The sequence below is a fragment of the Rhinopithecus roxellana genome, chromosome 22 (genome assembly GCF_007565055.1).
Source record: "Rhinopithecus roxellana isolate Shanxi Qingling chromosome 22, ASM756505v1, whole genome shotgun sequence".
NCBI classification, from domain to species: Eukaryota; Metazoa; Chordata; class Mammalia; order Primates; family Cercopithecidae; genus Rhinopithecus; species Rhinopithecus roxellana.
Window position 1 is genome coordinate 12,843,602 of NC_044570.1, and position 15,000 is coordinate 12,858,601.

The 15,000-nt window shown below is 51.9% G+C and overlaps 1 protein-coding gene across 1 annotated transcript in view; it reads left to right on the forward strand.

Annotated features, from left to right (window-relative positions):
* The window catches only part of LOC104663341 (short stature homeobox protein), a 35,678-nt gene extending 29,881 nt beyond the window's left edge, over positions 1 to 5,797 (forward strand). The window contains exons 2-4 of the mRNA XM_030926337.1: positions 2,363 to 2,420; positions 2,542 to 2,630; positions 5,552 to 5,797. Of these exons, the coding sequence (XP_030782197.1) occupies positions 2,363 to 2,420; positions 2,542 to 2,630; positions 5,552 to 5,797 (393 nt within the window). The remainder of the gene's footprint in view (positions 1 to 2,362; positions 2,421 to 2,541; positions 2,631 to 5,551) is intronic.
* Positions 5,798 to 15,000: the final 9,203 nt, after the last annotated feature.

Sequence of the window (15,000 nt, forward strand, 5' to 3'; positions counted from 1 at the left end):
ATCTAGAGATTTAACATATGCATTGAGTGATATTAGCTTTAATAAATTGTCATTTTACCATTTAGACAATGTTAAGCCCTGAAACACTCTGACTCCATTTCTCCTTCTTTTTTATAGTGTTTGTATATTAAATCTAGATAGTTTAAACTGCAAAAAACATAATATTGGTTTGTATAGTAAGAAATAAGTCAAATTTGCTTATATTTTCCCTTCAATTGTTTTTATTTTCTGTTTGTATTCCACAGTTTTTCTCTGGGATCCATTTTCTTCATAAAGGGAACTTTAAAATTTAACATAATAGATATGATGACAAATTCTTTTTGTATTTGCCTTAAAGTGTTTCATTTATTTTTTCATTTTGAAGGATACTTTAGGATATAAAATGTCAGGTTGACAATATTGTTTCTTTCGTATTGTAAAGATTTCATTCCATTGTGTTTGACTTCCATTACTACTGCTGAGAAGTCAGATGTTCTACCTTTCTTTGAAAGCATGTGTCTATTTCCTCCCCATCTCCAAGCTGTTTTTAAAATTTTCTATTTACATTTGAGTTTAAGCAATTTTTTTCTTTTTATTTTGTGCCTAGGTCTTCTTTTTTACTTGTATTGATCTGGTTTGGTTTCATATATTTCTTGATTTGTGATTTCATGTGTTAGCAATCTCAGAAATTTCTTCAAAACTTGCTTTTGCCCTTCCCTTTTCTCCATATTGTGGACTATCAATTACATATACCTTACACCATTTCAATGTATCTCATCTATCAGTCTAACTTTCCTTTTGTTGTATTCCATTTTTTTAATCTCTGTTATCTGTCGGATGTTTTTTTTCTACTTGCGTATTTCCTGTTTTTAATATTCTCTTTATCTATGTCCTGTAATCCAATCTGCTCTTACATTTATCAATAACTTACTTAATTTCAATAATTGTATTTTAAAATTCTAGAACTTACATTGATTTTAAAAATTTTAAAATCTACTGTGAAGTTCTGTTCCATCTTATCATCTATTTCTTGAACATGTTAACTAGTTATTTTAAAAGTCTGTGTCTAAACTCAGTTAGCTCACCAGCCATTCTCTTCAACATGAGTGTTGTGGCAAAGGAGGCTAGTATGTAGGCAATTACAAATAAGTCTGACACAAACACTAAAAAAGTAGTTTTACTTAAGGAAGAAGATTATGTGGTCGAATCTATTCAATAAATATTTATTTAGTATCTACTGTGTTTCCAAGACACTTTTAAAGTGCTAAACTTCATAGCTTGAAGGTCTTAACTGATCACTAACCTTCACTGATTTACTTTTCTGATCTCAACTACTGGCTGTTTTTTCTTTTTTCTTTTTTTTTTTTTGACAGAGTCTTGCTGTCACCCAGCTGGAGTCAGTGGCGATCTGCTCACGCCAACCTCCACCTCCTGTTCAAATTCTCCTGCCTCAGCTCCTCAGTACTGGGACTACAGGCGTCCACCACACCGGCTATTTTTGTATTTTAGTAGAGAGTCTCACTGAGGCAGGGCAGGGAGCGCTTAACCTTTTCCAGTTCTAGGCCGGGTGTGGTGGTTCACGCCTGTCATCCCAGCACTTTGGGAGGCCCAGGCAGGTGGATCGCTTGAGGTCAGGAGTTCGAGACCAGCCTGACCAACATGGTGAAAACCCGTCTGTACTAAAATATAGAAATTAGCCAGGTGTGGTGGTGGGCGCCTGTAATCCCAGCTACTCGGGAAGCTGAGGCAGGAGAATTGCTTGAACACGGGAGGTGGAGGTTGCAGTGAGCCGAGATTGCACCACTGCACTCCAGCCTGGAGGAGAGAGCAAGAGTCTGTCTCAAAAACCAAACCCAATTTCCAGGTCTAGGCCAGGATTCAGGCTCACGCCTGTCATCCCAGCACTTTGGGAGGCCGAGGTGGGTGGATTGCTTGAGGTCAGGAGTTCAAGACCAGCCTGGCCAACATGGTGAAATCCTGTCTCTACTAAAAATACAAAAATTAGCCTGGTGTGGTGGTGGATGCCTGTAGTCCCAGCTATTCGGGAGGCTGAGGCTGGAGAATTGGTTGAACCCGGGAGGTGGAGGTTGCAGTGAGCCGAGATCATGCCACTGCGCTCCAGCCTGGGTGACAGGGCAAGACTCTGTCTCAAAAACAAAAAAGGAAAATCAAAACAAAAAAATCAAAACCCAGTTTCCAGTTCTAGGTAGCCAGTTATGCAGGGCTGGAGACAGAGGGACGGTGAGGGACTGGGGACCCCCATCGGTCACTTCTGGACTCCCAGAGGTGCAAAGTGCTTGGTTAATCCTCACAGGAAGGTCCTCCCTGGTGAGGCTGGGCTGGGTTCGCAGGATCCCACATCTCTTTCTGCTTCCCCCACAAGGTTTGGTTCCAGAACCGGAGAGCCAAGTGCCGCAAACAGGAGAATCAGATGCATAAAGGTGGGTGTTGGGACTGGGGGGACCTGAAGCTGGGGGCGCCTGCTTGAGGATGGATGGGGGGTAATGAGGTGCTGGCTGCACCCAGGACCACCACACTGATACCTCCTCCCTTTCACCACAGGCGTCATCTTAGGCACAGCCAACCACCTAGACGCCTGCCGGGTGGCACCCTACGTGAACATGGGAGCGTTAAGGATGCCTTTCCAACAGGTAGCTCGGTTTTTCTTCCTCTGAAGATCCCCAGGGACGTGCCACCCCCTCCCCTTTCCCCTACTTGCTCCCCCATCCTGATACTCCCAGCCCCTCCCTGCCCCTGCAGACTTCTCAGCCGGCCCTCAGAAAAAAAAAAATCAGTGGCTTTTCCAAGGAGGCATTTGCAGGCACCTTGACACGTATTAAATCAGGCTGGGCCAGGCAGGGTGGCTCCCGCCTGTCATCCCAGCACTTTGGGAGGCCGAGGCGGGTGGATCACCTGAGGTCAGGAGTTCGAGACCAGCCTTGGCCAACATGGTGAAACCCTGTTTCTACTAAAAACACAAAACTTAGCCGGGCGTGGTGGTGCACACCTGTGATCTCAGGTACTTCGGAGGCTGAGGCACGAGAATCACTTGAACCCGGGAGGCGGAGGTTGCAGTGAGCCGAGATGGCGCCTCTGCACTCCAGCCTGGGTGACAGAGTGAGACTCCAGGACTCCAACTCAAAAAAAAAAAAAAAAAAAAAATCAGGCTGTTAAAACTCAAAGACCTTTTGGGAAGGTGAACACACACAAAGCCCAAACGGAAATCTTACAAAAACCAGAGGGGTGAGAAGTCCCACCCAGTCAGACACCCCCCACCTGGCTTGCTGCCTGGTTAAGAAGGCTGGGATGCCTGCGCCTGGATACCAGAGATGGGATAGACAGCCACTCCCTTTTCACCACCACCCCCGAGTGTCCCAGGGTCTGGGGCATCTGCCTGGACCCTGGACCCTGGCCCGGGCTCTGCACCTCCGAGCTGGAGACCCCCTACTCAGCTCCCAGCTGACTTTGGAGTGAACAGCGTTTGGGTTCCCAGCGTGGATTTGCGGCTTCCAGGGAGTGGGGGGGTCGGTCGCGGAACCCAAGCGTCCCAAGGGGGCCCCCTGCTCTGGCTTAGTATGGAGATGGGATGGGGGGAAGTGAGAAATTGTGTGGAAGGAGGGTGCACGGTCCCAGGACGAGAGAGCACAGCGCCCAGGTGCGCCCTGCCTGAACGCAGCCCAGCGTCCCTGCGCGCCCCTTCGGTCCCTAATCTGGGGGTCGGGATCATGCGCGGGCGGAACGGGGTTGGGGGGCTCTGGCAGGGCAGACGCGTGGCCTCTGTTCTTGACCGTTTTATTCCAAGGGAACAGCTGGGATTTGTATTGGCGCGCGTGTTTGGCAAAGGGCTGCAGGTACCGCCCGTCTGGCCGCAGCCTCTGCTGGCTGAGGGTGCAAAGGCTTGGGGGTGGGGTGGCGGTGGGGAGTGGAAGGTATAAAAGTCTAAATTATAAATGAGCAACGCAGAAATGGACCCCTGAGCGCTGGTCGCCACGAGCTCTCCAGCTCTCCATGGCCCAGGCCCCAAGGAGACAGGTCCGCATCCCTCCGCGGTTCTCCTCTCCTGGTTACCTGGCCTTGAGATGGGGGAACGAGCCCACTTCTTGTACCATCTCTTGCCGATGGCAGGACGCAGTGAAATTAGGCCGTTGGAGCCCACAGGCCTGCCTGGCTTTGTGCACTGGAGCCTTGGGGACCTGGTGTCGCCGGGAGAGGCTTGGGGACCTGGTGTCCTGGGGAGAGGCTTGGGGACCTGGTGATCCGGGAGAGCCTTGGGGACCTGGTGACCCGGGAGAGGCTTGGGGACCCGGTGTCGCTGGGAGAGGCTTGGGGACCTGGTGTCCTGGGGAGAGGCTTGGGGACCTGGTGTCCCGGGAGAGCCTTGGGGACCTGGTGTCCTGGGGAGAGGCTTGGAGACCTGGTGATCCGGGAGAGCCTTGGGGACCTGGTGACCCGGGAGAGGCTTGCGGACCTGGTTACCCGGGAGAGACTTGGGGACCTGGTGTCCCGGGAGAGCCTTGGGGACCTAGTGATCCGGGAGAGGCTTGCGGACCTGGTTACCCGGGAGAGACTTGGACACCTGGTGTCCCGGGAGAGCCTTGGGGACCTGGTGTCCCGGGAGAGACTTGGGGACCTGGTGTCCTGGGGAGAGGGTTGGGGACCTGGTGTCCCGGGAGAGCCTTGGGGACCTGGTGACCCGGGAGAGGCTTGGGGACCTAGTGATCCGGGAGAGGCTTGGACACCTGGTGTCCCGGGAGAGCCTTGGGGACCTGGTGTCCCGGGAGAGCCTTGGGGACCTGGTGTCCCGGGAGAGGCTTGAGACCTGGCGTCCCGGGAGAGGCTTGGGGACCCAGTGGCCTTGGAGAGGCTTGGAGACCTGGTGATCCGGGAGAGCCTTGGGGACCTGGTGTCCCGGGAGAGGCTTGAGACCTGGCGTCCCGGGAGAGGCTTGGGGACCCAGTGGCCTTGGAGAGGCTTGGAGACCTGGTGATCCGGGAGAGCCTTGGGGACCTGGTGTCCCGCGAGAGCCTTGGGGACCTGGCGTCCCGGGAGAGGCTTGGGGACCCGGTGGCCTTGGAGAGGCTTGGAGACCTGGTGTCCCGCGAGAGCCTTGGGGACCTGGCGTCCCGGGAGAGGCTTGGAGACCTGCTGTCCCGGGAGAGGCTTGGGGACCTGGTGACCTTGGAAAGGCTTGGAGACCAGCTGTCCCGGGAGAGCCTTGGGGACCTGGCGTCCTGGGAGAGGCTTGGGGACCTGGCGTCCTGGGAGAGGCTTGGGGACCTGGTGTCCCGCGAGAGCCTTGGCGACCTGGTGACCCGGGAGAGCCTTGAGGACCTGATGTCCCGGGAGAGCCTTGGAGACCTGGTGTCCCGGGAGAGCCTTGGCGACCTGGTGACGCGGGAGAGCCTTGGGCCAGGGGGAAGGAGCACAGTCGGGCGTGGGGTGGCTTCCGGGGCTGGAGAAGGGGCGACGCGCCCTAGGGGAGCAGAAGCACGTTGGGGGTTTCGGGGGAGGGACGGGGAAGGCCCCCCAATCCCCAGCCTGAGCGCTCACGCCACCGGGTCCGCTCCTGCAGGTCCAGGCTCAGCTGCAACTGGAAGGCGTGGCCCACGCGCACCCGCACCTGCACCCGCACCTGGCGGCGCACGCGCCCTACCTGATGTTCCCCCCGCCGCCCTTCGGGCTGCCCATCGCGTCGCTGGCCGAGTCCGCCTCGGCCGCCGCCGTGGTCGCCGCCGCCGCCAAGAGCAACAGCAAAAACTCCAGCATCGCCGACCTGCGGCTCAAGGCGCGGAAGCACGCGGAGGCCCTGGGGCTCTGACCCCGCCGCGCAGCCCCCACAGCGCACTGGGACTCCCGGGCTCCGCGCACCCCGCCTGCACCGCGCGTCCTGCACTCAACCCTGCCTGGAGCTCCTTCCGCGGACACCGTGCTCCGGACACCCCGGGAGCTCCTGCAAGAGGCCTGGGGAGGAGGCTCCCGGGACCGTCCACGCACGACCCAGCCAGACCCTCCCGGAGACGGTGCAGAAGAAGGCGGAGCGGGTGAGCGGCCGTGCGCCCTGCTCGGGCCTCTCCAAGGCTGCCCGTGCGTCCTGGGACCCTGGAGAAGGGTCAACCCTCTGCCTCGCTGCGTCTTCCTCTGCTCTACCCTATGCATGCGGTTAACGACACACGTGTGGAAGGTCCTTGAGTCTATGAAACTGCAAAGATCCCGGGGCTGGTCTCCGCTGAAAATGCCATGTCTTCGTTGCCAACGATTTTCTTGAGCGCCATCCTCCTTCCTTCGTCCCCAGAGCTGCGGAACGCGTGTGGATTTTTGAATGTGGACTTTGGAATCCCAGGACGCACGGGCCGGGCTGTCCTCCCACCGCGCCCCCAGCATCCCAGGCAGCAATAAGGAACCCGTTTTCTGGCTGCTGTGGCTGAGGACGTGAACGGGGAGGGGGGGACTTGGAAGGGGACGGGAGGGAGATTCGAACCTCCCACGTTGTGACTCCCACGTTCCGGGGACCTGCATGAGGACCACGATGCTCGTGAACACGTCTCTGGCCCCACCGCACCGGCGAGAGTTGGGGATGCCTGGTGCCCTAGAACAGGCGACTTGATACGTTTTTCCAGTATTTGCTTCCTCCACTGGACTGGGTTTTTTTTGTTTTTGTGTTTTGTTTGTTTGTTTTTGTTTGGGATTTGGTTTTCTGCTGTTTTACAGAACGCAGACGCGAGTGACTTGCCTAAGAGACGGACGCGTGGTTGGCAGGTGTAATCCTAAAGCAGCATTAACTTGAGTGACATGGAATGAAGTGCAATACTATAAAGATTATAGATTAAAAAAATAAGAATCACCGTGCCCTCTTGACCCCCGTCAGCGTCCAACGTGTAAAAGGCATTGCCTCTTCTCGCAGCCCTGGCCACTGAGGGGCCCGTTGCACAGATCATGGGTGTGGACATCGCCCTGGGCCTGGTAGAAGCGTGGTTTTGTGTTTCTAAAGGGGGTGAAAGAGAACAGGGTAGTGCCTGAATATCCGTTTGGTACCTGAGCTGTCGTGTCTGGTTGGGAAGCCAAAAAACTAGGGAGACGTCCACAGAGTTTCAAGCTTTTTGCAGATGTAGGCGGTTCCAGCTTTGTCTTTCTCCTCTACTCCATCTTCTGCAATCCGCCAGTTTCTACTTCTTTTTTTTTTTTTTTTTTTGAGACAGAGACTTGCTTCGTAGCCCAGGCTGCAGTGCACTGGCTCAATCTCAGCTCCCCGCAACCTCCGCCTGCAGGGTTTAGGCGATTCTCCTGCCTCAGTCTCCCGAGTGGTAGCCGGGACTACGGCCATAGGCCACCCACGCCCGGCTAATTTTTTTGTGTTTTTAGTAGAGACGGGGGTTTCACCGAGTTGGCCAGGCTGGTCTCGAACTCCTGACCTCAGGGCATCCGCCCGCCTCGGCCTCCCGCCGTGCGCCTAGTTTTATAAACAGCAGAGAGCAACTTGTCCTCACAGCCGGCATGGACTGGACCCTTGCTTGAAATGACTCAACCAACAACATTCAGAATATTCTGCCCCCAGGTTTCGGGAGATCCACGTTGCATGTTCTGATTGGTTTTCTGGGAACACAGCAAGGGGGTTGCTGACCTCCAAGACGTTTCGTCTGCATGATTTGCCTCCGTCACCCGGGCCTGCCCAGAGAGAAACTATATCTTCTCTCGACATTTCCTAATGTTCAGTGGCCAGCTCTCTTATTTCCAAAATACCTTTGCTTGTTTCCAGATTCGATCTTAGCAGTTTTCTTTCTTAACTTCTGATTGAGATACTTCTCCCAGAGGTGGGGATAAAAAAAAAAAAAAAAAAAAAAAAAAAAAAACCCAAAACAAAACTTCTTTTTTTTTTTTTTTTCTTCCACGTAACACTTTCTATCTCGTCACGAAATGCAGACACATGTGGGCCCATTTCATTTCTATCTTCGGATACTCCGTACACAAACCAAAAGGCCCCTTCAACGTTTTTTATTTCAAAATGTTAGAACCACTGTAAAATGACAGAGAGAGAGAGAGAAAAAAAAGAATGCAAATCAAATATGTTTCAATCAGTGACAACTTGTTTTTCCCAGACGTGAATGGCATTAGAAAGTTTGTCTCCTTCACGCATTTTTTTTTTAAAGCTAGAAATTTAAAAGAAAGCGAGAGGGTTTTATCGTTCAGATGAAATTTTTATCTAAAAGAAGAATTGCATTTTTGAATATTTGGGAAGCAGATTTTCGTTCATCACAGTGTGTAAAACCCTTGGGAAAAGGGGTTGGGAAGAGGTGTACAGCCCTAGATATTTTTTTGTTTTTTTTTTCCCCCCCCGAAAAAGGCTGAGTGATTTTGAAAAATCGAAACATAACCATCTGTCATCATTTCCTCCCAACCAAAAGCTCACTCCCCGTCTGGTCCCTGTCAAATCTGAACTTTTCTTTCTCAGAGATGGAGTTTCGCTCTTTTGCTGCCCAGGCTGGAGTGCGATGGCACGATCTCGGCTCACCGCAACCCCCGCCTCCCGGGTTCAAACGATTCTCCTGCCTCAGCCTCCCGAGTCGCTGGGATGACAGGCACCTGCCACCAGGCCCGGCTAATGTTTTTTGTATTTTTTGTAGGGTTTCGCCATGTTGGCCCGGCTGGTCTCAAACTCCTGACCTCAGGTGATCCACCCGCCTCGGCCTCCCACAGTGCTGGGATGACAGGCGGGAGCCACCGCACCTGGCCTGAATCTGAACTTTTAAAAGGCAGCTAGTTATTCTCAACCGTGCTGGGACGCTTGGGCCTCCAAGCCTGCCAGGAGGAGGCCTCTTCGTTTCAGTTTGATTTAATATGGAAAGAGAGCCGAGCTTTACCCTCACGAATGGGCCCCCAAAGCAGAGCAAACCCAGAGAACTGTGTGGGGAGGACACTCGTGTCTGCCGAGACGGGGCTGTCTTTGGCTTGTCTCCCGCGAGAGAAGTTGGGTGACTTTCCGTAGGCTGGATACGTGGTCTGGAATGAGTGGGGGGTACGCGTGTGCTAGTTTCTTCTTTCTCCCTGAAACTCCAGGGTGGAAGGAAATAAGAAATTCAGCTTTTGGACGGTGACCGGTCCTCACCACCAACGCCCTCTCCTCTCCCTCCCTCCCTTCCTTCCTTCCTCCCTCCCTCTTTCTTTCTTCCTTCCTCCCTCCCTCTTTCTTTCTTCGACGAAGCCTCACTCTGTCGCCCAGGCTGGAGTGCAGTGGCACAATCTCGGCTCACTGCAACCTCTGCCTTCCAGGTTCAAGCGATTCTCCTGCCTCAGCCTCCCCAGTAGCTGGGACGACAGGCACCTGCCTCCACTCATGGCTACTTTTTGTATTTTTTAGTAGAGACAGGGTTTGGCCATGTTGGCCAGGCTGGTCTCGAACTCCTGACCTCAGACGATCCACCCTCCTCGGCCCCCCCAAGTGCTGGGATGACAGGGGTGAGCCACCGCGCCCGGCCTCTTTTCTCTTTTTCTGGGACGTTCAGGACGGACTGTCCCGGAAGGCCCTCCAGGGACACGTTTGCCTGAACGTTCAGTGTGGAAATGGCAACATGTCTCCGCACAGGATGTGAGACGTGGAATTTATGGGGTGGGCCTACGTTGGCGGTTCTCGGTGCTTTGTGCTGGAAACAAGGTTGTATTCAAAGTCACGCTGGTTTCCCAGTGGCTTTCGGCTGAGCTCGCTGGCAAAGCCAGGAATATACCACCCGGATAGCGAAGGGGGCTGAACTTTCTCATAACGTGATTTCAGAGAGAGAGAGAGGGTTTGGTCTGTGAGATCCACGGGAGCCCCGGCCCGTGGAGAGGAACACGTTGCTGGCCGAACTGAACCATGTGGGGTTGAGCCCTAATACGTATTTTCCTCCCCACCCCGCCACCTGCAGCCCCGAAAACTTGGCCAAAGCGTCCGTGGAGGGTGTCCGTCACGCTCATCCACTTTTCTCTTTCTTTTTTCTCTCTGTCTCTCTGACGGCGAAGCAGCCAGAGGAGAAGGAATTGGATTTATTGGATGCGGGGATGAGGTTTTCCTTCTCCGGTCGCCTCTCTGACGGGTGCCTACTTTGCAAAGGTCTGTTCCTGGGAATTGCCAGGAGTTAGAAAAACGCACCTTGTCTGGTGGGGGTGGAGGTGTGATTTAACAATCAGGGGTGACAGGACCCGTGGCTGTGGCTTTCTTCTCCAGCACCGTGAACAAAGAGGTGGGACAGCGTCTGTGCCTGTGCGATTGACGGGGACACGGACCACGTCCAACGCCCGTTTTTCCAGTGACAAACGCGGTGGTCCGACGGGCTTTGACGTCTCTCCTGTAAGGGAAGGAGGCCTTTTGGCTCCTCCAGGGACACTGTGTCACAGAAATGGTCTCTCCACCTCGCCAAAGTCCAGCCAGGCTCCCAAACGGGCCTCGGAAGCCTGAGTTTCTGTTTTGTGGTGTTGCTGCTGTTCTCGGCCACGTCAGGACTTGTGAGCATCAGTGGATTGTGTCCAGCCTGGGGACTGTTGGGCGTTTCACCCACACGAAGCCGAGACGGGGTTCAGGTTGGTGCCAAGCTCCGGGGAGGATGGCAAGAAAACGCCGGGACTCCTCTGTCCTCACCTCTGGGTTTCATGCTGACCTTTCTAACGTTTTTATTTTTTCCTGTAAGAACAAGGAGAACCCTCTGTCTCCCTTTAACTGCCGTTTTCCCGGGGAGAGACCGAGGAGGACGCAACGGCGGCCACTCCAACGGCACACATTTCGGAGGCGCTTTGCTGAGAGTTGCTTTTGCTGCTTGCAGCTGTGGGAGGTCTGGGGAGGAGAGAGGCTTTTGGGGGACATGTCTGACATTAAAAATAACAAAACAACAACAAAAAAAAAAAAAACAGAAAAAAAACTGGTGCCTAATTTATTAAAGAGAATTAGCTTAGTGACTATACAGACGTGGATGACGGGATGCCATGTAGACGTGTTTTATTGAAATTGGATATTTAATGAGAAACCGGTTAAGGAATGTAGAGACTATCGGGTTTCAAAGCTATGAAACGTGCTATTTATTGAAAGCGGATCGTTTCACGAATTCAGCCCGTGGTACCTGCAGGTCCCGTGGGAAGGGGGCAACCGCTGCCCTCTGCTTCTTGCTTTGAGATGTATGTGGATTTCTTATTTATTTTTATTTTTTTCCCTGGGTTGGAAATGCGTAAATATGTACTATTTTAATTCTGTGGAGTGTAAATTTGACATTGCCTTGCATTTATTTTTATATTTCTGAAACCTGTTCCTCTTCCCCGCGCCCCCCCCCCCCCCCAATTTACGAGGAGCCCGTTGCGATTTACGACACAGCGGCCGCGTGCGGGTTACGTCGACATCTACAGATTATTTTCAGGGATTGCTTCACATGAAAAGAAAAATCGCACGCCATTTCCCAAACCAACAGTCTTAACCTTTGTCAACCTCTGATCCTGTCGGTGGGCGGTGATGGGGATGAAAAAAAAAATAAAAAACATGCCCTGAGTTTTTTCGGTGACACCGTCACGCTCCTGAGGTTCCATTGTAGCAACAGACTGTATTTTGTCAGGCCCCGTAGTATGAATGTACATCTTGTAAAACTGAGATATAAATAAACTTATAAATATTTGTATTCCAGTGTTAAAAAAAAAAAAAGAAAAAAATTCTCACTTCTCCCCTGAGGGCAGACTGATTGGAAAAAAAAAAAAAATCCTGAGTCGGCCGTGGCTAAAAACAGAGCGTTGTTCTGGTACAAGCAGCCCGGGGTCCTCTATGCATTTCCGGGGGTACAGATTGGGGGAGGCCTCCTTTACCGAAACGTACCTCTTCCGGCTTCTCAGCCACGTTCCCCCAGAAGGTGGAAAAACGCAAGAGGAAAAAGCCCTGATTTGGAGTTTATTTCATTAATTAATGATTTTTTTTTTTTTTTTGAGACAGAGTCTTGTTCTGTGGCCCAGGCTGGAGGGCAGTGGTGAGATCTCGGCTCATTACGCCCAAGGAATTTTTGTATTTTTAGTAGCAGTGGGGTTTCACCATGTTGGCCAGGCTGGTCTCGAACTCCTGACCTCAGGTGATCCGCCCGCCTCGGCCTCCCAAAGTGCTGGGATGACAGGCAGGAGCCACCACGCCCGGCCGGTGATACGCTTTTTAACTTGTATTTTGTTTCAGTTTTTGGACAGTGGCACGGATTTTCCGGCACGGCGTTGCAATGATGATGGAATCATTTTTGAGACAAAATAATAATAAGAATAAATGGAAAAAGAAATTGACTTTTAATAACCACCACTTTTTAAATCTTTTTTTTTTTTTTTTGGCGTAGCTTTTTCTCTCTTTCTGTAAAAGAACGTTGATGATTGGATTTGGCCGGCCTGACTGCTTCCCAGCTGTGATAAAAAACATATGTGAGCTGGCCGGGAAGTGGGGGAGGGACAGAGCCACACACACTGGCTCAGGGTCCCCACCACGTAGCTGCAGGGTGCGCAGGGCTGGGGACGCTTTATTTGTGGGGGCTCGGAGCCCGCGGACCGGCGAGCCTTTCCGACACCCCTCAGGTGCCCTGAGTCTCCACGGTCCGTTTTCTGTGCCGTCCGTCCTGCTGACTGCTGCTAGTTACTGACAGCTGCTCCTGGCCGGAGAAGGGGTTTCGGAGGCCGTGTGTCCAGGTCATTCTGCAAAGTGCAATGTGAGCTTTCTTTTCCTTTTCTGGCTGGCCTGGTGCAAAATGCCTCTGAAGCTCAGTGTTCTCTCTTGACCCGGCCTGCCTGGGTCTTGTCGGACAGAAGGAAAATGGTGCTTTGCGTGTGTACCAGACGTGCTTTCATGGCTGACCACGACACGTTAATCTCCAGCCCTGACTAAGGTGTTTTTTAGGGGCAGCCGCAGGCAAGTTCGGTCTTTGCAGGCTACTCGTGTGACCTCCGTGAAAAGGTGAATCCACATAGTTATTTCATGGTTAAAACGTTCAGCTCTGGCCGGGCGCGATGGCTCACGCCTGTCATCCCAGCACTTTGGGAGGCCGAGGCGGGTGGATCACCTGAGGTCAGGAGTTCGAGACCGGCCTGGCCAACCTGGTGAAACCCCGTCTCTACTAAAAATACAAAAAATAGCCGGGTGTGGCGGTGGGTGCCTGTCATCCCAGCTGCTCAGGAGGCTGAGGCAGGAGAATCGCATGAACCCGGGAGGTGGAGGTTGCAGTGAGTCGAGATCATGCCGTTGCGCTCCAGCCTGGGAGACAGAGCCGGACGCTGTCTCAAGAAAAGGAATAATGCAATAAAATAACATGGAATAAATAAAATTAAATGTTCAGCTTTGCCCTGCAAATCCGTCCCTATTGTTCCACTTTGCCTTAGAAACAGTTTGTTGCCAATTGTAACGAGCGTTTCTCAAAAAATGAACGGAATCTTCCTTGATCTTTTTTTTTTTTTTTTTTGCATAGTTCAACCAGAAAAGTAAGGGTCTCAGCCCTGAATTTCTTTCTGATTTTCCCATATGGGTTCTCCTGCGGACGTCTCTGGACTTCACCACATTAAAAAAAAAAAAAAAAATTAACTTTTTCACATGGACACAGTTTCAACAGAGATCTTTGAGTTTCTACGTAACAGCTTCTTACCATCAGTTCTCAGATTCCCGAATTACACACAAAAAGCCGTCGACTTTGCCTCCTCCTGACGAGTCCTTCTGTGTCCGAGGCTTCTGTTGGTGTTAGATTTTCGTGTTTAATAGCAGACGAAGTAGGGATTTGAAGAAAAATGCAGAGAAAGCAAAAACACTCACGAAACACCCGGAGATAAGCTTTCCAAAGTCTTTCTTCGTGGAGCTGTTGTTACAAAAGAAAAGTGGTTTTAAACTCTGCAAGCACGGCTACGTTAAACTGATAAGCAAAGAAGCCAAGAAAAATAATGTGGGTCATCTGCTGTCTACGTTTTCCCAAAACCGACGTATTTTAATTTCTTCTGTGTAAACTTAGAGATTCTGAGAGTTAAACGTTAAAGTTTTCTCATTAACAGTAATGACCAAAACCACCGTGACGTTGGCAGCCGCATAATAAGAAAAATACAGGCTGGTCTCGGTGGCTCGTACCTGTAATTCAAGCACTTGGGGAGGCTGAGGCCGCCAGATCCCTGAGTCCAGGAGATTGAGCGCAGCCTGGGCAACATAGCAAGACTCTTATCTCTACAAAAAAAAAAAAAAATCAAATAATTAGGCAGGTGCGGTGGTGCTCTCTGTGGCCCCAGCTCCTCAGCAGGCTGAGGCAAGAGGATCCTTTGTTTTTGTTTTAATTTTAATTTTTTTTTTTTTTTTTTTTTGAGACAGACTCAGTCACCCAGGCTGAGGTGCAGGGGCCCGATCTCGGCTCACTGTCATCTCCGTCTCCCGGGTTCACGCCGTTCTCCTGCCTCAGCCTCCCGAGTAGCTGGGATTACAGGCACCCGCCACCGCGCCCGGCTAATTTTTTTTTTTTTTTTTGTATTTTTAGTCGAGACGAGGTTTAGTCATCTTGGCCAGGCTGGTTTGGAGCTCCTGACCTCAGGGGATCTGCCCACCTCGGCCTCCCAAAGGGCTGGGATGACAGACGAGAGCCACCGCACCCGGCCCAGGAGGAGTACTTGATCCCAGGAGGTGGAGGCCGCAGTGAGCCGTGATGGCACCACTGCACTCCAGCCTGGGTGACAGAGTGAGACCAGACCTCTAAATAAAGAAATAAATAGCGGAGAGTGTGTATCGCCAGATTTCGTCACTCTGTACACTAACAGGCAGGAAATTTTTTTTTTTTTTTGATGGAGTCTCGCTCTGTCCCCCAGGCTGGGGTGCAGGGGCCCAATCTTGGCTCACTGCAAGCTCCACCTCCCGGGTTCCCGCCATTCTCCTGCCTCAGCCTCCCGAGTAGCTGGGATGACAGGTGCACACCACCACCCCCGGCTAATTTTTTTGTATGTTTAGTAGAGACGGGATTTCACCATGTTGGCCGGGGTGGTCTCTATCTCTTGACCTCATGATCCACCTGCCTTGGCCTCCCAAAGTGCTGG